This window comes from Phalangium opilio, unplaced genomic scaffold (assembly GCF_054372755.1).
Source record: "Phalangium opilio isolate 3A_F unplaced genomic scaffold, DU_Popi_V2 ptg000354l_1, whole genome shotgun sequence".
NCBI lineage: Eukaryota > Metazoa > Arthropoda > Arachnida > Opiliones > Phalangiidae > Phalangium > Phalangium opilio.
In genome coordinates this window covers 953,356-979,453 of record NW_028324229.1, presented here as the reverse complement: position 1 = coordinate 979,453, position 26,098 = coordinate 953,356, and the positions used below count along the sequence as shown (strand labels likewise).

The 26,098-nt window shown below is 36.9% G+C and overlaps 2 protein-coding genes and 2 long non-coding RNA genes across 5 annotated transcripts; 2 read left to right on the top strand and 2 right to left on the bottom strand.

Moving 5' to 3' along the window:
- mop (tyrosine-protein phosphatase non-receptor type protein myopic) lies at positions 1-9,226 on the top strand. The gene is made up of 19 exons (XM_089860869.1): positions 1-155; positions 347-421; positions 495-622; positions 696-822; positions 891-1,022; positions 1,488-1,670; positions 1,743-1,901; positions 1,966-2,288; positions 2,363-2,502; positions 3,371-3,462; positions 3,536-3,740; positions 4,036-4,351; positions 4,426-4,619; positions 4,674-6,875; positions 6,941-7,134; positions 7,210-7,394; positions 7,457-7,561; positions 7,897-8,096; positions 8,168-9,226. Exons 1-19 carry the CDS (start codon positions 69-71, stop codon positions 8,686-8,688), a joined length of 5,568 nt encoding a protein of 1,855 aa, XP_089716995.1. The 5' UTR covers positions 1-68; the 3' UTR covers positions 8,689-9,226.
- A 654-nt stretch (positions 9,227-9,880) lies between these two features.
- LOC149602663 (uncharacterized) lies at positions 9,881-14,552 on the top strand. Of its 2 annotated transcripts, none has more exons than XR_016377808.1 (3): positions 9,881-10,718; positions 11,109-11,191; positions 14,122-14,552. It is a non-coding gene; the product is annotated as an uncharacterized LOC149602663 (long non-coding RNA). The 2 variants fall into 2 exon arrangements; XR_016377809.1 differs by having other exon boundaries at positions 9,883-10,236.
- Positions 14,553-18,853: 4,301 nt separating this feature from the next.
- On the bottom strand, positions 18,854-22,056 carry LOC149602662 (uncharacterized). The gene is made up of 3 exons (XR_016377836.1): positions 21,974-22,056; positions 21,700-21,890; positions 18,854-19,347 (listed from the first exon to the last, which is right to left on the bottom strand). It is a non-coding gene; the product is annotated as an uncharacterized LOC149602662 (long non-coding RNA).
- Positions 22,057-24,118: 2,062 nt separating this feature from the next.
- On the bottom strand, positions 24,119-25,809 carry LOC149602661 (venom peptide MmKTx1-like). Its single transcript, XM_089860824.1, has 3 exons — positions 25,624-25,809; positions 25,424-25,532; positions 24,119-24,648 (listed from the first exon to the last, which is right to left on the bottom strand). The coding sequence occupies exons 1-3, from the start codon at positions 25,715-25,717 to the stop codon at positions 24,522-24,524; spliced, it is 330 nt and encodes a 109-aa protein (XP_089716950.1). The 5' UTR covers positions 25,718-25,809; the 3' UTR covers positions 24,119-24,521.
- Between the last annotated feature and the right edge of the window lie 289 nt (positions 25,810-26,098).

Sequence of the window (26,098 nt, the reverse complement as noted above, 5' to 3'; positions counted from 1 at the left end):
GATATATCAAACATCCCTGGTAGTAGTGGGTAAGTAGGGAGACACGGCTACAGTACTGACAGACAGCCATGGAAGCTTGTCCGAGGTTACCTATGCTCTCTGTTGAGCTTAAAAATAGCCCTGCTAATGCCGAATTTGGACCACCGTTAAAGAAAGTAAGTATGATTTAATGTCTTTAATTATTTCCATGATTAATATATCGAAACTTTGGTTATTGAAGCCGGATTTCAATAACCAAGGCATAGCGAACTTGAGTAATCAAATTATAGGTTAGGTTACATCATCAGAAACGTACGAGATTTCACAACAATAATAAGATTATTAATATTACGCGTTTATTTTATAGTACATTGCAATTTATTACAATGAAAATCCAGAAAATTATGCCAAAGAAATCAAGGAAATTGAAAGTTTACGTATGGTAAGATTAGTCCAGGTGTAGGTAGGGAGAGTTTTATGATTAGTAATCTTTCAACTTACGTTACACCACCCAGTCTGCGTGCAAAGTACCCCGTGATTTCACTGGAATACGAATATTAAAGCGATATTACGCCCAGTTACTTTGCCTTGAAAGTAGGTTTCCCATGGCTGAAGAGGGGGAAGCCAGTGTTGCTTTTGTTTGGTAAGTCAAATCTTTGTGTAAGTGTTTGTGACTCGTCAACTTCAACATCGTGTATGTGTCTGTGTCTTCTCAGGAGTGACATATACTCTGGAATGGTTTTCAATATAACCGATATCAGATACGAGGAGGCGTGTATCTTATATAATATTGGGGCTTTACATTCAGAGTTAGGAACTAGTGATAAACGTAGTAATCCTGAGGTAAGTTTGTTTTTTTGAATGTTTTCTTTTGAATTATGGTCAGGGGCGTTAAGAACCTTTTGAAACAGGGAATGAAGGTTGCTTGTACACATTTTCAATGCGCTGCATGGGCCTTTCAACATTTAAGGGATAATTTTCCCCAACCTAAGGGAAGTGATATGTCCCAAGATCTGTTATCGTGTTTTATAACATTAATGCTTGTAAGTATTACCAGAAGTATATAATACTTCTCTTCGAGAGAAGTGTACCACAAAGCGGGGTAAGTGTAACGTCATTCTTCCCAACATCGGAGCATTTAGAGCAAGGTTACTAAAACGAATCACATACGCGATAAATAGTTCCCTCATCATTACTCTATTAGCCCTTAACTATTTGCCAAGGCGCGCTTGTGCATTTTTGTCCCATGTCAAGACAATCAAGGTTTGTGGGATGATTGCTGGGGATTTAGTGCCAAACAATTATAGAATTCACCTTACGGTGCGATGCCCATTTGTAGTTTGATGAGCGGAAAAGCAAACAAAAAGGCGGGGTGAGCCTGGGAAGAATGACGTTACATAACTAAATCATTAAGAGGATACAGAGTGTCATCCTTCTTCTATTATCCCCTTCTGGTATTAGTCATTAAATGATTACATGCTAAAATGACGCTGTTTATTATCAATCAGGCTCAATCTCAGGAATGTATATTAGAGAAATCAATGTTAGATAGTCGAAAATCAACAATAACAGCGAAGGTAGCTGCCCAAGTTGTGGAATTTTATAAAAGCACCTTAAATGTTCTGTTACTCGGAAGTTCAACCTCCGAACCTGGATGTATTTTAGACATAATGAAACCTAAAATGTTTAAAGTACGATAAGTTTTTTAATTTTCACCAATAATATCTTATGGGGGGTTAACTTGTAAATTTGTATATACATAGCACATTGAAAAGTACATTGAGTTTAAAATAGCTTATTACACGAGCATCGCGCATTTGTACATGGGAAATCAAGCTGAAGAGCAGCAACTAATGGGGGAAAGAGTTGCATGGTATCAGTCTGCCCTTGAAAAACACGATGAAGCTGTTAAGTTGTCCAAAGTAAGAAGTTTATACCAGATTTTAAGTGTTTTAGGACCTTTAAAGTATTCTTTTTTTCGTTTAGTTTGTTGACAAGGATGAAGTTCAAGAAGCTTTAACCTTTACTCTTGACGTTATCGGTGGAAAATGCAATGCTGCCAAAAAAGAGAATGAGTTTGTCTACCACGAAAAAGTTCTACCACCTGATGCTCTTCCTGAAATTAAAGGAGCTTCCTTAGTCAAAGGAGTTCCATTTAGTCCTCATGATCCTGAAGTATGCGGACCAGATATTTTTGCAAGATTGGTTCCAATGGAAACCCACGAAGCCTCATCTCTCTATAGTGAAGAGAAGGCCAAACTTCTAAGGGAAGTTTCCGCTAAAATTGACCAGAAAAATGAAGAATTAGCGTAATTACATCTAATTAAAATTTCCTTAGAGTTAAAGTTAGATAATAATTTAATAGGATTTTTAATTTTTGCAGAACATTTTTATCCTCTGTTCAATTGGATCGTAATTCATTGGTACCAAAAACTGATCAGATACCTGATGAGCTTATAGAAATGTGTGCGGCACTTAGTGTCAAACCTAATGCTATTTCTGATATGAAATCAGCCTTAAATGGTAAGAAAATAAACTGTAATCACTGTTTTTAGCCATATCGTAGTATACGATAGGCTCTTAGTTTGACCCGAGCCGTCGTAGTAGTAGTAGTAGTAGTAGTGGCCGGGGTTGTCGCTTCGTTATCGTCAGATTTTAGCTTAAAAGGAACTTTATATTACCACAACCCACCCATAGGGGTAACTGGGCTCGGTTAGAGATTTAATTTTAATTAAAAAATTTTCAGGTCTGACCCGGGAATCGAACCCGGGTCGCTTGCGTAGTAGACAAACATTCTACCACTCAACCATAGAGATTTGATAGAAACTCCGAGTTTTTTATTATTTATTTTTATCTCTAAAATGTCGGGGTGATGTGGGGTGGGGTACCTCTTAATCTGTGGGGTGGGGTACCTCTTAATCTGTGGGGTGGGGTACCTCTTAATCTGTGGGGTCGGATACTTTTGAATTTTTTTCTGTGGGGTCGGATACTTTTGAATTTTTATCTTTGGGGTCGGATACTTTTGAATTTTTATCTTTGGGGTCGGATACTTTTGAATTTTTATCTGTGGGGTCGGATACTTATGAATTTGTATGTTTGGGGTTTTTATATTCATTTTCTTTTTATGTATGTGCTAATTAAATAGATAACGATTTTCCCCGTCCCCGACTGTTTAGAGTAGGGAATCGAGGGGCTATTCACTCTGATTTTATGCACGGTAAATCATTTAAGCATTGTAAAAGATAGCGCTATTCACTCATTAGGGTAAGGTATAGAGGGGTTATCCACTCGTTAGGGTAGGGTATAGAGGGGCTATTCACTCGTACGATATGGCTACTATTACGAGCCCTTGGGCCGTCTTGTTCTACTTATTTCGTTTTTTCACCCTAAGCTTTGACGGAAGTTTGCCAAGAAGTTGAATCTTCAGTAAATGAAGCTAAGGCTTTATTATTGAGAGATGAAGAAAGAGAGAAACAGCATCAAGTAATTAGTCTAATTACGTGAAGTAATTATTAAATTGATTGCGCGTAATAATCGAACTTAACCTTGATATTAGGAAATGTTTGGTAAAAGAGCTCCAAATTTAATCACGGTTGAATTAGCAAAAGAATTATCAAAATTTGAAATGGCTCATAAGAAAGCCATGGAATCTAATGCCACGCTTCAAAGAGCTTTGGAAATTCACTTGGCCGATATTCAAATACTACAAAGTCCATTGCCAGAGTTACAAAAAATTATACCATCTTTTTCAATAGAAGATAGTAAGAACTTTATGTTCATTTTAATGGTGTTTTGGAGTTGAATTAGCCTTATTCCTAATCAGCGCCACCTACCCATAGCGGCGACTTTGAGAACTACTGTAATCGGCAAACCAATCAGAAGTCGCTAAAATCTGGTGACGTCACTGACGGGCACTCTCCGGGTCTTACCAAAAATGACGTCACCAGATTTTAGCGACATCTGGTTGGTTTGCCGATTACAGTAGTTCTCAAAGTCGCCGCTATGGGTAGGTGGCGCTGATCAGGAATAAGACTAATTGACTTCTTTTTTGTTAAGTTCCACATGCGGCGGAAGTAGTTCGCGAACTCCAGCTTTTGTTTGATAAAATTGAAGAGATGAGAGGTCAAAGGCAAATGTTGGAAGGTCAATTACGCGAAGAGATACAGAATGACGATATTACAAAGTTATTAGTCACCAGAGATAAAAAGGATAGTCTCCAAAAAATTTTCAGTGATCAGTTGAAGAAACACGACGCGATTCTAGGTTATCTCGAGCAAAATTTGAATGCTCAAGATAATATATTTAGAGCATTAATTAATGCCATCTCAAGATACGCCGAGACCAGGAAGATTATTACCAAAACAATGGCGGAGTAAGTTGAGTTGAGTTGATGTTTGTTGTTGGAACTTCACGTTAATTTGTTTTTTTGTTGTTGTTTTCTTCTAGGAGAGAAATTTTAATTGAAAATTTGATGAAATCCTACGATGCTTATGACGATTTGGTTCTAAAAACACAGAAAGGAATAGATTTTTATCGCAAATTACAAACTAACGTTCAAAGACTTCAAGCGAGGGTTAAAAGTGTCACTAGCGTACAAGAAGAAGAGAGGTCTCAAATCAGTCACGCGCATTCCAAGAAAGGTATACAAAGTTCAAAAAGTTTGATAAGATTTCCAGTTGACGCTTTATTTTCAGTTTCCAAGCAATCTAACATTCCCTCTCCAAGTTTATCATCAACTGTTCCATCTTCAGCTACACCAAAATTGAAAGATTACTTGCCATTTATGACTTCGAGACTTGGAAGTAACGTACCAACTCCTAATGTGGCTACTCAACCTACATCTTCATGGGCTGGTAGTGGTATTGGTAGTGGTGGTAATGCCGAAATCTCCTCTAATTCGAGCTTACCATCCCCCATTTCGTCAAATCTATTAGCGAGTGGCGCTTCTTCTTCTTATCCTTCTTCGACACCCGATACAGTTCCCATGGGAGTTAGACCAACTCCGGTTGGATCTGAACAAACAAATACGGGTTCTTGTTCATCCAGCGTTTATTCCGGAGCTTCGGGATTAACGAAATACGGTGAAAGTGTCGCGAAAAATTATTATTCGCAGTATGGTTATTCCGGAGATGCTAGTTACGCTTCTCAGAGTCAAAACCAGCAAGTCTCCTCCGCTTATTCTTATAACTATAATGATACGACACCATCTCCTTCCGCAACTGCTGCTACACCTCAAAGTAGTTACTATCAAACGCCTGTTTCGCAGTACTATGCTCCAACTTCGACGCCTCAAGTTTATGCCTCAGTTGGTGGCTCTATGCCCGATAGTTATTATCATTATTCAACGTCTTACGCTTCCACAAATCAATACAAACCTTTGCCTACCAGCGTCATTTCGTCGTCGTATAGTTCGCCCCAAGTGTCTGCTATTCCCCAACAATCTTATAACTATCAACAACAGACTTCTTCAGATGTTAGCGCCGCCGCGACTTACGTAACTTCAAATGTAGCGGGGGGAACTTATCCAGCTGCTACCGGAGTGTATCGTAATTACTATGGTTCAGGTAGTCAAGATGGTGGGGTTGTAGTTTCCCAAACTGGTAGTACCCCAGTTGCAGCAACGTACCAACAATATTCCTCCGCTAGTTACACACCAACAGGTACTCAAGATGGTGGAGTTGTAATTTCCCAAGCTGGTAATACACCAGTTGCAGCAACGTACCAACAATATTCCTCCGCAGGTTACACACCAACAGGTACTCAAGATGGTGGAGTTGTAATTTCCCAAGCTGGTAATACGCTAGTTGCCGCAACGTACCAACAATATTCCTCCGCAGGTTACACTCCAACGGGTACTCAAGATGGTGGAGTTGTAATTTCCCAAGCTGGTAATACACCAGTTGCAGCAACGTACCAACAATATTCCTCCGCGAGTTACACACCAACTGTAACGACAGTTGCTAGCTCCCAACCCGTAGTTGATCATCAAAATCAATGTTATAACACCGCGTCCTCTTATGGTTCAGCTCAAGTGTATGGCTATAATAACACCCCCAATCAGGCTTACTCGGGAAATGTTAACAGTCAGCAACAGGAACCCCAAAGTTATCAAGCAACCTATCAAAATGTAGACAACGCTAGTGTTCAGTATCAACAACCAACCCAATATGGCTATTCCCAAGAACAAAAAGTTCACCCTAGTCAGGATTATTCAACTCAAACTGGGTATAATCAACAACCAACAAATGTCAATCAAAATTACGGGACCCAAGTTGTTCCCCCAACAACTACTCAAAGTTACCAATCGGACTTATCGGGTCTTTTGCCTTTACAACCAACTAAAACACCACAACCATCTTTACCTACTTCTTTTCAAGAAAGCAACGTGTCCGTTTTAACGGCCAATATTTTACCCCAAACTAATGTTGCTAAGGGTGGTAGCTCAGCTGAGAGTCATTCTTCGGTGTCATCAGGACCTAGTTCAGTTACGTCGAGTCCGGCTCGTGTATCATCTAATAGTCAGGGTGTGAAAAAAGACATTTTTGAATCTCTTTCGACTGATATCCCTGACGAATCGGTTCGACCAGTTTTGTTACCAAAAGTTGTTCCTCTGGCGGAAATTCAGGCTTCAAAAGAAAAACCGGACGTAGACAGTCAAGCGTCTTATCTTAAAGATCCATTGTCAGATAAAAATATTCTGGAGAAGTTTGTCATTGAGGTGGATAAGTTCAAAAAGGTTGTGGAAGGTTTGACTAAGAAATCTTTGAATGGTCCAACACCTTTGGATCAAAAATGGAAGGAAGTTACCGATGCTCAAGATAAGGAATCCAGGAAACTATCCATCTCAGTTGCACGTTGTTATCCATTGAAGAATCGTGTGCCTGATATCATGCCTTGTAAGATTTATCGTTGAGTCAGGATTGTTTTGTAAGGAAATTAAGCCAGAGAATTTTTTTCGTAGATGACAGTAACAGAGTGGAAATTCAGTCACTCAGAGATGACTACATAAACGCGTCATTTATCAATGGTCTTTCCCCGACTAGCCCTAGATTTATAGTTACGCAAGCCCCTCTTCCCTCTACTTTTACTGATTTTTGGGTTATGTTATGGGAACAACAAGCGGAAGTAGCTGTATGTCTAATATCGAATGCTGAGGTAACTCGCGTTATATTTTTGCCCCTGGGAAAAGAGCGCTGGGAAACTTAATGCGAGATTGCTTTCTATTATTAGCTGAAAGGTCATATTTATTGGCCAACAGAAAGAGGGCAACCTTTGAATTACGGTCCTTTAAGCATCAACCTCCAAAATTTTAAGGAATGTCAATATTTTAATGAGTTTATGCTCAACGTAACTCATAATGACACTAAAATATCCAGGGTTGTTATATTTCTACAGTTCTTTTCTTGGCCACCTGGGTAAATGCGTCACTATTCTACGTAATGTACGTCATTCTCAATGATTTTATTCCCGTAAACAGAGCTGTTCCATCAAATCCAGCAATTGTGCTTCAGTTTATTTCTGAAGTTCATAACTATCATAGACAACAGCGTAACCTGCAAAGACCTATAGTTGTTCATTGCACGTATGTTGAGTTAAAGGGACTGCAAAGAAGGCATCGGCGGGTGGGTAAAAATTATTTGAAATACGTCACAGACATCACGTGATGCCAAGATACAAAGACTCCTCATGGAGTGGAACTGGACATCTAGTCCTTGTTTTTCGCGAGATTGCAGCGCCAATTCCATGAAGTGGTACTTTTCGAAATAAAACGAACTAAGCTTCTTTGGACCACGCCTCTCGTCGTTCACGTGCCTCTGACGTATTTCAAATAATTTTAACCCACCCGCCGATGCCTTCTTTACAGTCCCTTTAATGTTTGCTAATGGTTTTTGTGGAATAATTACGCATTATTCGTAGGAGTGGAGTGGGACGCAGTGGAGTATTTTGTTTATTATCCGCTGCTATGAAAGAACTTAGTCTAGGTGGGATTATTCCCGATTTAAGTTTAATGGCAATTAAAGCTAATCAACAGCGAAAGTTCCTGATTCAAGAGAAAGACCAACTCAAATTTTCCCACGAGGCTGCTCTTTATTATGCCCAAGACATCTTAGTCAAACGTAAGGAGTACGATTAGTTTCACATCGGCAGTGTCTTCTTTTTATAGATTAACCAGGTTCTCGTCAAATAGGAGGCATATTATCCAACAAGACAACTTTTGATGAGAAAATACCTAAAATTCGAACCCATACTCGCCATCCTTCGGAGGATTTCATTCTAGGTGGAATAAAAATTGAGAAATCGAGTAGTTTAGACTCCAAAGGCGAGTCCGATACCGATTCCAAAAGTGGTTCAACTCTGGCACTTACAGATGATAAACCGATTGAAACTTCAATGACGGAAATGTCTTTGAAAGACACGATTCCCATTCCTGAACCCGAACCTAGACCTAGTTCTTGCCCCGTTAATCGTACTGATGAAGTTTCCAATTCGCGAAATGCGTCTAGGAGAAGTAGCGCAGTTAGCCAGTCTAATTCGGTAACGAGTATTTTAGATCCCCTTAATTTTACCCTCGATTCAGGGTTGCAAGGTAAGAAAAAATTTACCAGGGATAGCTTTAAAAATCCCTTGGGATTGAGTCAACAGAATCCAACGTCGAGTAATGATCCATTGAGCCAGTTAGACCCTCTGTGGTCTCTTAAAAAGGAATAGTTACCACGTGTATATTTTAGTATAAGAGTATTTAATTATCGGTTTAGATAAACTATATCAAATTATTTACTACAGTAACCCTTAATTTAATTTAATTATAATACAGTTCCATAAATAAGAAAAACGATCATTTTAATAGGCCTATTTGGGTATAAAACGGAAATAAATTTTTCTAGGCTCTTTAAGTCGTACGATAAAAGTGCCTGACATTAAAAGTGAGCTAATATTCGGTAATGACGCTTTTGCTTGATGGAATTAACACCTAGGCTCGTTAAAATTTAATTTACATTAGTAGTATTAAGAGTTAACATTATGTTTGTCTGGAGTTTATAGTTTCAAAATTAATTCTTTTATGGTAATTAATATTTTTTTCGTCCTATTTTTAATAATATTCAATTGTTAATTTTTCTCTATTTAGTATTTAAAAAGTTTCATGTCATTTAAAATAGTGAATTGTCTTATAGGCCTATTTTCTGTAATGTTTAATTATTGGTGATTATTATTTCCAGCGAAATAAAGTGCAAATGTTATTTTTAAATTGGATTTTTTTTAGTAAACACGTTACATCTAACAATTCTACTCCTATGTAGTTAGTACTCCTTGGTTAAAACTTCCCTACTAAAGCATAGTTCACTCGATCACGCGCAACACGACGCAAGCTGCTCGCGCTACAGAATCCCGTTCAAAGAATTCGATTTACATGTTTAAGCGCAACTTTTGAAGATTATTCAAAGGAACCCAAAATTAACATTAAGTTCTATAGGAGGAGGTATTATTTCCAGCGAAATAAAGTGCAAATGTTATTTTTAAATTGGATTTTTTTTAGAAAACACGTTACATCTACCAATTCTACTCCTATGTAGATAGTACTCCTTGGTTACAACTTCCCTACTAAAGCATAGTTCACTCGATCACGCGCAACACGACGCAAGCTGCTCGCGCTACAGAATCCCGTTCAAAGAATTCGATTTACATGTTTAAGCGCAACTTTTGAAGATTATTCAAAGGAACCCAAAATTAACATTAAGTTCTATAGGAGGAGGTATTATTTCCAGCGAAATAAAGTGCAAATGTTATTTTTAAATTGGATTTTTTTAGTAAACACGTTACATATACCAATTCTACTCCTATGTAGTTAGTACTCCTTGGTTACAACTTCCCTACTAAAGCATAGTTCACTCGATCACGCGCAACACGACGCAAGCTGCTCGCGCTACAGAAGCCCGTTCAAAGAATTCGATTTACATGTTTAAGCGTAGCTTTTGAAGATTATTCAAAGGAACCCAAAATTAACATTAAGTTCTATGGGAGGAGGTAGCTTTTTTGGCCAGATCCTTTGTCCTATTCATCCAAATGACCTGAAGTTTTAATGAGACGTGTGTTTTGGCGTGTTTTATTATACTAAAAAGGTTCCAAGCTTCTAGAGTGGATAGTTTTTCTTATAAAAATTATTTTCCAAAGTCAAAATGATGGCTTCAGTGCTAAGACTGAATATATCTTCGAATGATCGGATCTACTGGTCCCAATGTCCGAAAATTTTAATGAGAGGTGTGTTACAATTTATTCTATTATACTAAAAAGGATTCAAGGTTTTAGAATGAATAAATTTTTAACAAAAATTAATTTCTATTAAAAAGATTCAAGCATTGAGAGTCGATAGATTTTTTTTTAATAAAAGTTAATTTCCAATGTCAAAATTGTAAATTCAGTATTCAATCCACAATATCGTTGGATTAAATGGTCCAAATGTAATGAAACTAATGAGAGATGTGTTACAATATGCCATCCCACATTCTTTAATCCATCTTAAACACTTGTCTAGTAGAGTTTTTGGTGTAGGGAAAGAGTAAAAAACCGTTACCTTTATCTAAGAACCATAATTTACTATTAATAAAAAATAAAATAACGATAAAAAACGGACCCCCATCCACGGGACGGAGGGGTATGAAAGAAGAGGCGGGTCAGTGCGACAGAGGTAAAAAGGAATTTTTCGCCGTCCCCGTCAGCAACGTCACCAAAACGTACTTTAAGTGAGTCTATAAGATAATTTAAACTTTTAATTACGTGTTGGAGGGAGGGGCTCTATACTAGGCTATGATTTGGACTGAAGTAAATACTAACCGTTCTCCATTCCTGCTTCTAAAATTAAATCTATCCCTGGTATAGTAATTAAATTAGTAACTTGAAAAATATGCTAAACATAAAGGAAAATATTACATTCACAATAGAGAATTACTAGATTTGAAAGTTGTATTCCCGCCTAATCTAGGTGTAGATTATTAATATGTGTATTGAGGAAGGTAAGCTCTTTCAGTTCGTAAAAGGGTCCCAAAAATTAATTTAAAAAATGTATTTCTTTATTTCGTTTGTGAAAAGACGGGCGTAAGTGTTTAATTTCGATCCTTTACATGTTCTTTCAGTAACCATCTAAAGAGATGGGGACCGCGGTTTGGACGTTTCTCTTCATCCCCCCCCCCCCATCCTCCTGCCGCCATCATAAAAGGTAAGACCATGGACTCGATTTACATATTCTCAACTCTGCATAAGCTTTCAGTAGTAATACTTCTCAAGTAAGAAAAAGTACGTTAAAGTATTTTCAGCCACATCGTATGACGTACATCTACGGTGAGGCTCTTAGTTTGACCTGCCCTGTTGTTGTTGTCCCTGTCGTGCCAGTATACCCACCTTTGGCTGTATAAAAGTTTTCGTTAGTCCTTGAAGGGAAAATGAAAGGGAGAGGTGATATTTTTCGTTCGTCTACTTATGAAGGGAATTATGATGGTAAGGTTAAGCTATATATACTCTCCCTTTAAAATTCGTCTCACCCGTCGTCGCCGTCCACAATACGATTTCACGCTTTCAATACCGCTCCCCTATTTCAACATTGAAAGAAATCTAGGGGAATTTATAATCTAGGCAAGGAAAATATATGCTGATGTTATTTTTGGAATGGTCTTAAGACACCGGGATATTACAATTATTGAGTGTTTTACCGAATTCTTTCTCTTTCAAACGCTTCTGGCCATAAGTTCATGTTAGAAATTTTTAATACGCGATAAGTATGCGTAGGCATAAGTTGTAAATTAAAAGTTTCTGTACGTGTATTAGTTGAACGTTAAGTACGTAATCATTTTAGCACTGTTAAAGGTAACTCGATCATCGAGGGGATAATCACTAAAACTTTCTGTTATTCTATTAAGGGTTACTTGTGTGTAATCAGTTTAGCATTGTTAAAGCTAAAACCTCGTTTTTATAATGGCCTTACGGGTAATCATTTTAGCAATGTTTAGGGTAGCGCATCGAGGGGCTACTCACTCAAGTTTTCTCTTGCCGCCGCACTATTACAATTATAACATAAATAAATTTATTGAAGTAAGGATTACTGGTAATCATTTTAGCACAGTTAAAAGTAGCGCATCGAGGGCTATTCACGTAAATTTTATGTACGCCTGTTAAGTACGGTACGATGTGGCTACTATTATGAGCCCAGCCTTTGGCCCATCTTGTTTAACTTTTATTTATTAGAAATTTTGTTCAATCAAATCTTTCGTGTTCAAGCATTATTATTTGCCGGTTCAAGCAGTAATATTTCTGTTTAGTTCTATCATGGAAGAACTAATTTATTTATCTATATGTATATAAATCAAAGTTCTGACTGACAAACTGACTGATAATCAACGCCCAGTCCAAACTGCTTGCCCTAGAAGGCTGAAAATTTGCAGGAACGTTACTCATAAGTAGTAGGCGCTTTTTCCAATCCGCCGCCATCTTAATAAATGGCGCCCAGAAATGTAAAAAATCTTCTCTATGCAACAAAGTCCGCGCGTTTCAACCGATTTCGCAAATATTTAGTACACTGGTTTCCTTTAACCTATAGACGGGCTGAATGGTCTTTTGGGTTCGATTTGTTTCCATCTTTTTAAATGGCGGCCAGAAATTTAAAAACCCTTCTATATGGAATAATGTGCGCGTAAAAATGTCCCGACGGGCTGACGGGCAACGCCGAGTGCCTTCGCTCCTAGGGTGCTACAAAAATATTAGTCATCAGTAAAATCTACCCATTCTTTATATCATTTTGATGGAAGTTCTTATTACACACGAGCGACGCCGCGGGTAACAGCTAGTTTATTATAATTACAGATGTTCGGTATTGATTCAAACGTTCCTGGCAATTCCGGCGTTACTCTTCCTTGCCGCCATATTGGTATTTCTTTCTAAGCTATAAATGTTTATGTTTTGAGGCATACCAAGTACAATATACGAGGGGTCCGACTATACCAAAAATAAAAGTCTACGGAATTTAGGGATTTCTTCTTGATTTCGCCTAAGGTTTCGGAATTTCCTCTTTGATTTCGTAATTTATTGATTACTTCAAAGATTTCGCGAGAAGCGTACGGGATTTCTTGTAAATGTCGGACCCCTCGACAATGTATAATTTAATAGTGAGATTGAAGTAGTTTATAGTGTCACCGAGGGGCTAAACACTCGCGCATTCTGGCCTCAGTGTAGAAAAGCACTACTTGGGAGAGCTAATATATTTAAATCCCTCCACCGGACTGAAACAATGGTTGGGTAGTTATTTTTGTTTATTAATTGGTCTTAGTTCCGAGGTAATTATTTAGCAACTCTGGGTTATCTAAACAAATAATTTAATACGAAGTTATAACAAGACGACAACCCAAGGGATGGGCTCGTAAGAGTAGCCACATCGTACCGTACTTCGATGCGCATCTTTTAACAGTGGTAAAACATGGTACCCGTAAAGAAAATCAGAGTGAATAGCCCATCGATACTCTAACAAAAAATTAGAACCCTTAATCCTTATTTCAATAAATTTACTTACGTTATAAGTGAATATCCGGGGCCACAAGCTTAGTACTTTCTTTTAAAACTCTTGTCGATTTGTGGAGAAATAGACGTGTTTTGGTAACGTTCCCCTTTCGCTAGCTCGAGGTAGAAGCTCTCTAAGATTACAGATGAACAAAGCTTGTTTTACAAATACGAAGGTGCATTTTTGTTACTATTAAGGGTTGGTCGCTTTGGAAATTGAAAGCTCAAGGTTTTTACTTCTGTTATTTTTGTATTCAAGGTTGGGTGGGTTTTTATCTTTTTACTATTGTTCACTCACACTTACATATTTCTTAATAATCCGCTTAATCTATACATGTTAATAATATTTATGCAATTTTAATTTTAACAATTAACTTATTCCATTAAAACGCGCAAATTACTTTCCTAATTATTCAACACTCAGTGACTTTACGCACTTCCTATCTGGACGCGAAAGCGTAATGCTACGTTTTGCCACCAAATACCCTGGTTTTCCATCCAAACAACCTCGTTTTCCACCGTAAGATATTAGCGTGGAAAAACAGTGGAAATTCTAAGCCGATTAAGATTTGTTATTAATTGAAATTTTCTTATTATTTTCAGTACCTGGACTCAACACTCGGAAGTTACACGTTTATAAAAATATTCTTATTATTTTCATTATTAATCTTTTTAATAAAATCTAATGTATCAATGAAATATATTTCAAAATAAAAACTTGCATTAATATTTATAAAATATTATTTGATGAAATTATTTCATTTATAAGCTTATTAATTATAGTTATGGCGTCAAATAATAAAAAGAACAAAAGACTTTAACCAAAGCTATAAAAATGATTACCACATTTTTGAAAAGTATTTTAATTTCAAATTTTTATTAAATCCGAATGTATCAAATGGAATAGATTTCGAAATAAAATATTGAATTAATATTTATAAGTCTGCCTGATAAATTTATTTTTACTTGTAAGCTTACTAATTATATTTAGTGACTAAGGTATAGAAACTTGCTTCATACCTCTGAATTAGAGTATGATTAAAATGCTTTCCCAACATAGTAGAGCCGTGAGTCGAGTATGTTGATGTGAGACACGTGACACACTCTTAATAAACAGTCAGAATAACTGACTTTATCCAATGAATATTTTGAATACAGTATCAAAGTTATAATGAATGATTTTATTCATTTACTAGTTACATAAAAGTGTATGTGTGATAGTGAATGGATTAATTAAACCCGGTCACGTGACCTATGACGTCAGATCACGTGACCTATGACGTCAAATCACGGTCATATCACGTGACCTTTGACGTAAAATCACGTGATCTTTGACGTCAGATCACGTGACCTATGACGTCAGATCACGTGACCTATGACGTAAAATCACGTGGCATATGACGTAAAATCACGTGGCATAAGACGGCAGATCACGTGGCCTATGACGTCAGATCACGTGACCTATGATGTCAAATCACGGTCATATCACGTGACCTTTGACATAAAATCACGTGACCTTTGACGTCAGATCACGTGGCCTATGACGTCAGATCACGTGGCCTATGACGTCAGATCACGTGGCCTATGACGTCAGATCACGTGACCTATGACGTCAGATCACGTGGCCTATGACGTCAGATCACGTGGATTATGATGTCAGATCACGTGGCCTATGACGTCAGATCACGTGGCCTATGACGTCAGATCACGTGGCCTATGACGTCAGATCACGTGGCATATGACGTAAAATCACGTGGCATAAGACGGCAGATCACGTGACCTATGACGTCAAATCACGGTCATATCACGTGACCTTTGACATAAAATCACGTGACCTTTGACGTCAGATCACGTGGCCTATGACGTCAGATCACGTGGCCTATGACGTCAGATCACGTGGCCTATGACGTCAGATCACGTGACCTATGACGTAAAATCACGTGGCATATGACGTAAAATCACGTGGCATATGACGTAAAATCACGTGGCATAAGACGGCAGATCACGTGGCCTATGACGTCAAATCACGTGACCTATGACGTCAGGTCACGTGACCTATGACGTCAGATCACGTGGCCTATGACGTCACCGAGGTAATTGACTTGTGACGTCACGACAAATGTTAATGGTAATAGGTAATGATTGTCTATTCAGTTAGGCCTAGCGTTCATTCATTTAGGCCTAGCGTTCATTCATTTAGGCCTAGCGGTGTTCAGCCATTTGGATTTCGTGCCTGGGATATGGCGCACCCGAGTCCGCGCATAGGCGCTTTTAGCGCCCCCCGACGTTGGAAATTTACTTAGTTGGAAGTTACGAGTCAGCCGGTTTATTCGTTGCCTGGAAGCGGTCGAGGAAAGTCGCTTAGAAAAACCTTTCTTGATCATCATCATCATTACGCCGGTTCATTCGTTGCTTGGAAGCCGTCAGGAAAGTCGCTTGGGAAAACCTTTCTCGCACAGCTGATCGTGATCCCGGCTTTTGAGGTCGATTCTTGATAGATACGTCATTTCGCTGATCGATTTTGCCGAGGACGCAAGCTGAATTCGAAGCTCTTCAACATACTTGGCGGCCATTGCTTCGCCTCGTGGTGCTTTAACAGTCCGTAAGCCTAACCTTTTCAATAATCCAAACTCATCTAGCTCCCCTTAAATTATTTATTTTATTTCAAGTATTTAAATTAATTAGGCAGTGTTAAATGTTAGTGAATTTTATTTATTTATTAAAAATCAAGTAAAATAAATAATATTTTACAACGAGATGTTGGACAAGAGAGAATCCCTTATTAATTTTAATTAGTTTAGGAGCTATTATTATAATCTATTAAACGGGGTACGTAATTAATTTAGAGAAAACGCGAAAGATTTTCGGAAATCAGATCCCCCTCAAAAGAAAATTTTAAAACACGAGGACCCTAAGCCTAAATTGAGCCGTGTCTTATTAAACTCTAGTTATTTTACGGATACTGTCTGTGGGAATAGTTTTAAAATAAATGGAAGGCTTTCCTAAAATGAGTTTAGGGGCTATTAGTATAATCTATTAAACGGGGTACGTAATTAATTTAGAGATAACGCGACAGATTTTCGGAAATCGGGTCCACCCTAGAGAATTTTAAAACACGAGGACCCTAAGCCTAAATTAAGCCGTGTCTTATTAAACTCTAGTTATTTTACGGATACTGTCTGTGGGAATAGTTTTAAAATAAATGGAAGGCTTTCCTAAAATTAGTTTAGGGGATATTATTAATTAATTTAGAGCTAAAGCGACAGATTTTCGAAAATCAAGTCCCGCAGAGATAGTTTTAAGACACGCGGACGTTTGCCTTAAGCCTAAGTTCAGCCTTGTCCAATTTCAACTCAAGTTTTTGTTTATGGGTTCTATCTGTGGGAATAGTTTTAAATAAATGTCAGGTTTTCCTAAAATTAATTTAGGGGATATTTTAAATTTCATTATTAAGCTGCGTAATTGAAATAAATAAATGGCAAATTTTTCTGAAATTAATTTAGGGGATATTTTAAATTAATTTGATTATTAAGTTACATAATTTAATTTTAAATAAAGGGACGATTTTCTTAAAACTATTTTCTATAAAATTTTGGGAATTAGCTAGCAAGAGTATTTATTTAATTCGGGGTGGAATTCACGGTAGTCAACTCTTTCTTTAATTTAGGGTGGCAATTAGTTGGTGTAGTTCGTCAGGGTTTATAAATTTGGTAACCAGTTTTTTTTAATTAAGGACACGCTTTTCTTAAATTATTTAAATCTACGAGATTACTTTGTTAGTAGGCAACAGTTTATTATGTGTTATTGATATGTTTTAATTTATAGATGTGGATGATTTTCTTGGATTTTTCTGTCGCTGGTCATTCCGAGACGTATCCTTCCTTTGTTCCGATTGACTCAACACGAAGCTGTTCTGGACTTGCTATGTATCATTCCTGATGACACGCTTCGTTGGATTCACGTTACATGTCTTCTGGACTTGCTATGTATCATTCCTGATGACACGCTTCGTTGGATTCACGTTACATGATGTCTTCTGGACTTGCTATGTATCATTCCTGATGACACGCTTCGTTGGATTCACGTTACATGATGTCTTCTGGACTTGCTCTTTCTCTCAGCGGTGACTTAAAGATATGGAGGAAATCATCGAAGCTAGAAAGCAAATTTTTCATGTAACCACTTAACTTAATTTTTTTGCTTGCAAATTTTATTTGTAACTACTTATTATTTTTTTTCGCGTTCAAACTTTAACTTACCAACCTCTTTAATATTTTCTTGTTCGAAATTTTTGTAAACACTTTGGTTTTTTTGTTTATTCTTGAATAAATTTTGCCTTAAACCTCGTTCTTTCTTTTCTTGAATTTCTTTAGATACTAGACTTGGTTTCAATTTTTTAATGTCTGGACTTAGGGAGGTTTTTTTGACCCCTTTTTAAGCTTTTTATTTAAAAAATAAGTGAAAAAATACATTAAAAAAGAATTTTTTTACAAAAAAAAATTTTTTTTGATAAATTTATTAAAAAAATAAAAAAATTTATAAAAAATAAAATACGCATAAAAAAAGGTTAAAAAAACTACCCTAAGTGTTTTTCGACTGTTTTTGTTCCTTCCCCAATATCGAAACTTTAAATTTAAACTTAAGCTACCACCCCCAAGGTAAGCCTTGCGAGCCCAATTTAAATTTAACAAGTCCCTGGTTAACTCGGGAATTATTAAATTTAAACTAAGGCCCGCTGTGGAGCCCCCAAAACCAGGAAACTTCGTCCTTAGCATGGGATTTCCAATGAAAGTCCACTCGATGATAGAAGTCCTCCACTCGATGATAGAAGTCCTCCACTCGATGATAGAAGTCCTGCACTCGATCATTGAAGTCCTGCACTCGAGAGAATGTTCCTGCGCAAGAGAAATTCTTATTATTATTCGGAGAAAATAGCACATGCATAACTTCAAATTAAATACCTTAATATGAAAATCCACTTGAATATTCTTGCTTGATGTTCGGGCAGAAGACATTATTAATATTTGACATTAATAGCACCCGCGTAACATTAAAATAAATACCTTAGTATGGGGAAGTAAAATAATACCATAAAAACCTAATACTTGATTTAAATCCGCTTAAAATCGTGTTTACTTTTAAAGGACAAAGCGTATAAGCAACCTTCTACCTTAAACATAAATCATAAATTTATTTAGATCCTACAAAACACCCTCAACGAGTTGCCAAACGCTTTTCCCCTAAAAATATTTATAATTAAAATCATAAACTAGATGCCTTAATACCGCAAAGGGAATCTCACCCTTAAAATCCTGATTACGTTCATTATTCTAAAAAGGGGGGGCTAGGACCAGTTTTCACCTATTCCATATTTCAGCATTTTATTCATGTCCTGGCGAAAAAAACCCTACATAGAAAAGGACACAAGCGCTTTCCTTCTAAGAATAAATATAATAATAAATAATGAACTAAATACCCCAATAATTGCCTACAATCTTACAGGCTGTCGAAATAGTCTTTTTTGCTAATGAGATTCCCTTTAAACGGATAAAAACAAAGTGTAGACCTGAATTGAGAATGGAATTAACCCGTTAATATTGCTAAAATTACTATTAATGGGATTTAATTACTACAACGCAGGCGCTAAAAAGCGAGATGTAAAGCAGAATTTTACCTCCGCGCCTTTCCCTCTTAGACTCGTCGAAAGGGTGTATTAAGAATGAAATTGTAATGGGTTCATTGACCTGATTAATATAGGGTGCAATTGTCAAATAATAATAATTCATTCTAGAATCCAACATAAATTTCCCCTTTGGAAACGGATGATAGCTAAAAAAATATAATCTGTTCAATTCAAACAATCTAATACAAAATTAAAATTACTATCAGCTTAAATGGCACAAGCATTTTGAATAACATTAATTCCACTTTCAAATAAATCATATAACGTAACTAGAAAGATAAATATTAATACGGTTTAGGGTCAATCTTGAGATATTTGTCAATTAAACAATCACTTTGAATTACTTTTAAACCGACTAAAAGATTGAATAGTAAAACCAGGAATAAATGCAACGCGCACTTAATTAGAAACATTTAATAAGATTCATTTCAAATATTTTGAATAAGTACGACATAAATGTGAATCACGAATACTGTGTGCCATTTGAAAGCAACTCCCCAAAATAAACTTCTAAATTCTTTCCAAGAAGCCATTTGGATACGGCTAATTTGTAACTACACAAATGTTATGGTGAAAACAAATGGGCTTGACACCCATAGGGCCGGAAATAAGAAAACATTCATATAGAACATCTGTCCCCTCCTTTGACTAGAAATTTTATAGGACCTTGTCCACTAGTGTGTGCAAAAACTCCGCGTATCTCTAGTAGAACCACAGTTATGAGCCTTCAAAGTTGGGTGTAATTATGGTGGGATGGAGGGGGGGTAAATAGGACTATAACATAGTCAAAGGACACCCCCATATATCTAGTAGAACCAGAGTTATGAGCCCCCAAAGTTGGGTGTAATTATGGTGGTATGGGGGGGCAAATAGGACTATAACATAGTCAAAGGACACCCCCATATATCTAGTAGAACCAGAGTTATGAGCCCCCAAAGTTGGGTGTAATTATGGTGGGATGGGGGTAAATAGAACTATAACATAGTCAAAGGACACCCCCATATATCTAGTAGAACCAGAGTTATGAACCCCCAAAGTTGGGTGTAATTATAGTGGGATGAGGGGGGGGCAAATAGGACTATAACATAGTCAAAGGACACCTCCATATATCTAGTAGAACCACAGTTATGAACCCCCAAAGTTGGGTGTAATTATGGTGGCATGGTGGTAAATAGAACTATAACATAGTCAAAGGACACCCCCATATATCTAGTAGAACCAGAGTTATGAACCCCCAAAGTTGGGTGTAATTATGGTGGGATGGGGGGGGCAAATAGGACTATAAAATAGTCAAAGGACACCCCCATATATCTAGTAGAACCACAGTTATGAACCCCCAAAGTTGGGTGTAATTATGGTGGGATGAGGGGGGGGGGGAAATAGGACCATAACATAGTCAAAGGACACCCCCATATATCTAGTAGAACCAGAGTTATGAACCCGCAAAGTTGGGTGTAATTATGGTGGGATGGGGGGCAAATAGGACTATAACATAGTCAAAGGACACCCCCATATATCTACTAGAACCAGAGTTATGAACCCCCAAAGTTGGGTGTAATTATGGTGGGATGGTGGTAAATAGAACTATAACATAGTCAAAGGACACCCCCATATATCTAGTAGAACCACAGTTATGAACCCCCAAAGTTGGGTGTAATTATGGTGGGATGGGGGGGGAAATAGGACTATGACATAATCAAAGGACACCCCCATATATCGAGTAGAACCACAGTTATGAACCCCCAAAGTTTAGTGTAATGCTATTCCTATGGATGGGGTATGTTTGTGAACATTTTGCTTAATTACTCGGCCCCCGTTTGTCGTAACCCTGGGTTTCTAATATGGTTGGATGGGGGGGGGGGCAAATAGGACTATAACATACTCAAAGGACAAAAACGACTTAACTCCTTTGACTAGAAAATTTATAGGACATTGTCCACTAGAGTGTGCAAAAATAGTATCGCGTGTTCTTGGTTAAGCTATCAAAACTTTGGGAAAATTCATTGGTCAAATTGGCCAGTGACCCCCTTAGTTTTTAAAAATAGTATGGGACATTTTAAAATGTTATTGGACAATGTGTCCTGTGCTTATTTCCGACCCTAGACACCCATATTTACACCAATAGATTTGTTAATTGAAAACATTTTAGAGAACTACAGTTACTTAAAAAGCTCACTTTGGCGTTAATACACAACTGCCGTTAAAGGTTTTCTACTCGCTTCAGTTAAGGGCAATATACAGCCAATAACCAAAGCAACAAAAGTGCATTAGTTATTTAGAACTATGGAGTTCCAAATAACTACCATTATGTTTGGTAACCAATATATAAAATCAACTAAGGCTATGTTTTCTTCAAACAGACAATGGTCGTAATTAACAAACCTATTTGGCACGGTTAAGATACATTTTCCATTTGTAACGCTTAATTTCCATTCGGTTGCGATAAAACGTTGGTATTTAATCTAAATTAGCCCTTAAAATATAAATAAAATATTTACCTGGAAAGATCTCTTATACCACTACTGAAAGAGGCAACAGCTTCCTTGAATCCGTGGTGCCAACGTGGTCCCGTAAGCCTTGGTTATAGTAGCACCAGCCAGTGGTGCCAACCAACGTGGTCCCGTAAGCCTTGGTCGTAATTAACAAACGTATTTTGGCACGGTTGACCATAAATTTTCCACTTCCAACGCTTAATTTCCGATCGGTTGCGATAAAACTTTGTTATTTAATCAAAATTAACCCTTAAAATATAAATAAAATCAAAATATTTACCAGCAAAAATCGGACAGAAAATCGCAGCAGCCAGTTCTAACGGAAAACGACCCCAAAAATAACCCAGAATGAATAGGTTTATTATCTCCAAACACGGACCGCTAGATGGCGCTGCTGACGTTAGGCAGACTTCAAAATATGGCGGGAGCGTGCATTTCAATTTTATTGTTTCTATTTATTAATATAATTAATAATTTAGTTAATTATTATTTACTAATGTCTTCTAAACAGCCCAAAACACTTTTCTCCACTTTTAAAGAGTGATACTGGAGTTTATGGATTCCTGCAGCTGGAAAAACCACCCTATAAACGTGTTTGTCTAATAGGTCGAAACCTGAAATCATAGTAATTAAACTAATTCCTATGAAAGTTAATCCATTTTACAGGGGACCCAGTTTTTACGTTGATCTAGATCAAATAAATGTTCTGAAATTAAAAGTGTAACATATTCCAAAATCTTTGTTTCAGGCCTAATTATTCCTGTTCTTAATTAGAAAATTACTAAAATAAAAAATGCAATGAAGAAAGAAGATGCTATGCGAAATAAAGAGGGTGTCCTGTAAGAATAATCGGGTTGCAAAACACGTCAAAATGCTATCAGAAATTCCACTTAAAATGGTTCAATCGCGAGAGATGAGAGTCTTCCCTCCAGTAATGACAATGGACAATAATACTAAGGTTAGTTTCCCCGACATGTGCGCTAGCAAAGCGTTCCTTGGTTTCTTGAGGTAAAACTAATTAATTATGGGCTAGACAATCTGGTAAAATCTTGTATAATCTAAAAGGCATGTTTTGGACAAGGAGGATGGGGTTGGGTTTTTTATCTTGGAGACTTGGAAAACGGTTATAAGTACTGAATTTACAATTTTGACATTGGAAATTAATTTTTATTAAAAAACTCTATCGACTCTAAAAGCTTGAATCCATTTTAGAATAATAAAACACGTCAAAACACAAGTCTCATTAAAATTTCAGGTCATTTGGATGAATAGGACAAAGGATCTGTCCAAAAACCTACCTCCTCCCGTAGAACTTAATGTTAATTTTGGGTTCCTTTGAACTCCCCGCCGATAGTCCAAAAGTCGCATTTTTTGTCCGATTGAATGGGCTTCTATAGTGTATGGTACTAGTCACATTATAGGATTTTGATCCTAAGGGAGCTCTCGTACTCTAGCTTACTGATGTAGCCACAAACGCAATAAGGATAGTTCAGAAAAGGATGAAGAACTTCAAATATCATTAGACATGTTGATTGATATTTTGTGGCAACTAGTCGCAAAATTGTAATAAGAAATAAAAGTTAACTGTTTTTGATTTTGATACGCTACTTTTTCCTACAGTGTCTTTACGCGCTTCTTATTCTCACCAATTTAGAAATTTTATAATGGGACCAGTAAAAAATAATTAATTTAAGGGTCACTGGTCCCAAGGACTACTTTAATAATTCCAACATGAGGGGTCACTGGTCCCAAGGACTAGTTTAATAATTCCAACATGAGGGGTCACTGGTCCCAAGGACTAGTTTAATAATTCCAACATGAGGGGTCACTGGTCCCAAGGACTAGTTTAATAATTCCAACATGAGGGGTCACTGGTCCCGAGGACCACTAACAAAATCCACCTTATTTCCAATCCTGCAGTCGTGCCCCGCAGCCCCGCTTCCTCGATTTCGCGCCAGTCTGGGAAATAAGAATATTTTTTAATCTAGTACTTGTGGTCCCGAGGACCAGTAACCCCCACTTCTTGAATTTAAAAACTAGTCCAAGCAATTGACCAGAGGAAGTGTGCTTTCCACGTGAGTCGGCATTTGGAACTGCAACTGCAACGTGAAGCCAGAGGTGAAGCTTTTTGAAGTTAATTATTATCTTAGATTAATGTTAGATTATTAATATTATAAAGAACATTAGTATTATGAAGTTATATTTGATGTTTCGCGAAGTCTTTTTGACCCGGTCATATCATTGTTTCACGAAAATGTCTCACTACACGCAAAGGTAACTCGATTGACACATCCAGTATCTCGGTGGAACAATAAACGCGCCGTAGGTTTTTAAAATATTTGAGAGGTTCAGTGCCTTGCTAGAAAAACAGCTTGTTTTTGCACAATGCTACCAAGCTTTCAAAGTTTCATTTATATTTAGTTAATTATTCGTTCAATCGAAAAATGTTTATTTCATGACGGAAGTACATGGTCTTACGCAGGTGTGTACAAAAATTTTAAACGAAATAAAAAAGGTATCGATACAATAGGGAGCTAACAGTTCTGACCCTGAAACGTCACACCGTTTTATCTCTTACTGGAGTTTCATCCCCCCTAACGGTTTTAAACAGTATTCTACGCGCAAAAATGCCAACCAGAGGGGGGCTGCGTGACGTCAGACTATCTCTTTCCCCTAGCCAGTTGTTAGCTCCCTATAGGTTTAAACAGGTTTAAATAAGATATAAAAGATACAGGGTAATAGGAACTACTTAAAAAAGTAAATTTTGTCTAAATACGTAATAATTATGACTAGTTAAAGACGTCCACGAGATACAGTGTCATTTAAAATTAATAAGTCTGGAAGTTGTTAGGCGTTGATTTATCACAGACAATCTTTTCGCAACATTCAGGGTTCATTCCTTCACCGGATACAATTCGGCAACCCTTGGGAAGGTCTCCCCCGATTTTACCACATCTGAAAATAATTTACAATTTAGTTAAACGAACTCTATGACCTTGACCACAAAATAGGCTTAACAATTAATGGCTTGTCTCTTCTAAGGTTTTATATTATAACAGGAAAGAATTTTCTTAATTTCTGTAGATAAGATGGGTAAAATCTTAAGCTCCCATATTTCTCCGGTTTTGATTATAAAAAACACTTTCTCGGATATCCTTATGATATCATAACTTCCCGGACACGAATAATCACTGGATTTTCCAAAAATTCTTGGAATATAACCAACTTTAATCATAGGAAAGAATTAAATAAAGCGATTCATTCTATTGAATGAACTCTGACCTTTTTAAAATTCTATTATTACAAGATGCATTTGGACTACCGATAATTTTTGGTGACCTTGGAAAAATTTACCTTTAAGCTAACGAATCTAATAGGGTTGAAGTTCTTAGTGATAAATTTTAAATATTTGCTATTATGTTTAATTTTAATTGCCATAATTACTAATTACCCATTAAAATAGCTACTTTAAAAGTTACGAATTTATAATAGACGTTCATAAAGTGAAGTATATTTGTCAAATGCTGTTGTTACCATGAATTTTACGCTTTACCCGACCAAATAATTCTAAATTAACCCTGAAATAGTATATTTTCAAATCTGATTTTGTTTTGCTACCCATCATAGAAAACCTTACACTTTCATGGTATAAAAACTTGTTTTCTAATAAAAATTTTGATGTTTGCTCAAGCCATGTTAGCCTTTCAATAAATGCAAAATATTATCTCACCCAATTCCATGAACCATACGGCCAGGGACATCGCAAACTCTTTTAATACATCCCGGTTCGGGCCATTCCTCTCCGTCAGCTTTTAACTCGTTTTGATATTGACATTTACCTGATATCAAAATTAAGTTAGTTAGAGGGATAATTAATTTAATTTAATTTAATAGTAAAATTAATTATACGAGAGAGAAAGTCTAGCTTACCATCAACAATTTTTGCACGTTCTCGAAAAACAGCGGCTTCCACGTTGAATACAACGATTACGACCATAAAGGTAGCGACAATTAAAAATTTCATTTTTGAAAAAAATGGAATTGTAATATTTTTTCAGAAGGGATTTATTTAGCTAAAGCTTTCGCTTAGTTTGTTTAAATGTGAATGAATGTTTTGGAGGACTTCATTTAGTTTATATAGGATCCGAGGTTTTCTTGCACCCCCCCCCTTGAACCCCCTCTCAATGTTAAACCGCCTAAAGGGAACGTTTTTAAAACGATTACGGACTTGAAGGGGACGACATCGTGATTAATATCAGTACCTCCTTGCTTGTTTGGATTTTTTATATTAAAGTCCATATGCGAACTTACTTTTCTAATATTTTAACAGCTGTATTTGTAGCTACGATTCTCTACTGGATTCGGCAGGTTTATAGAGCGGCAAACGCTGGGTTTAAACATTGAA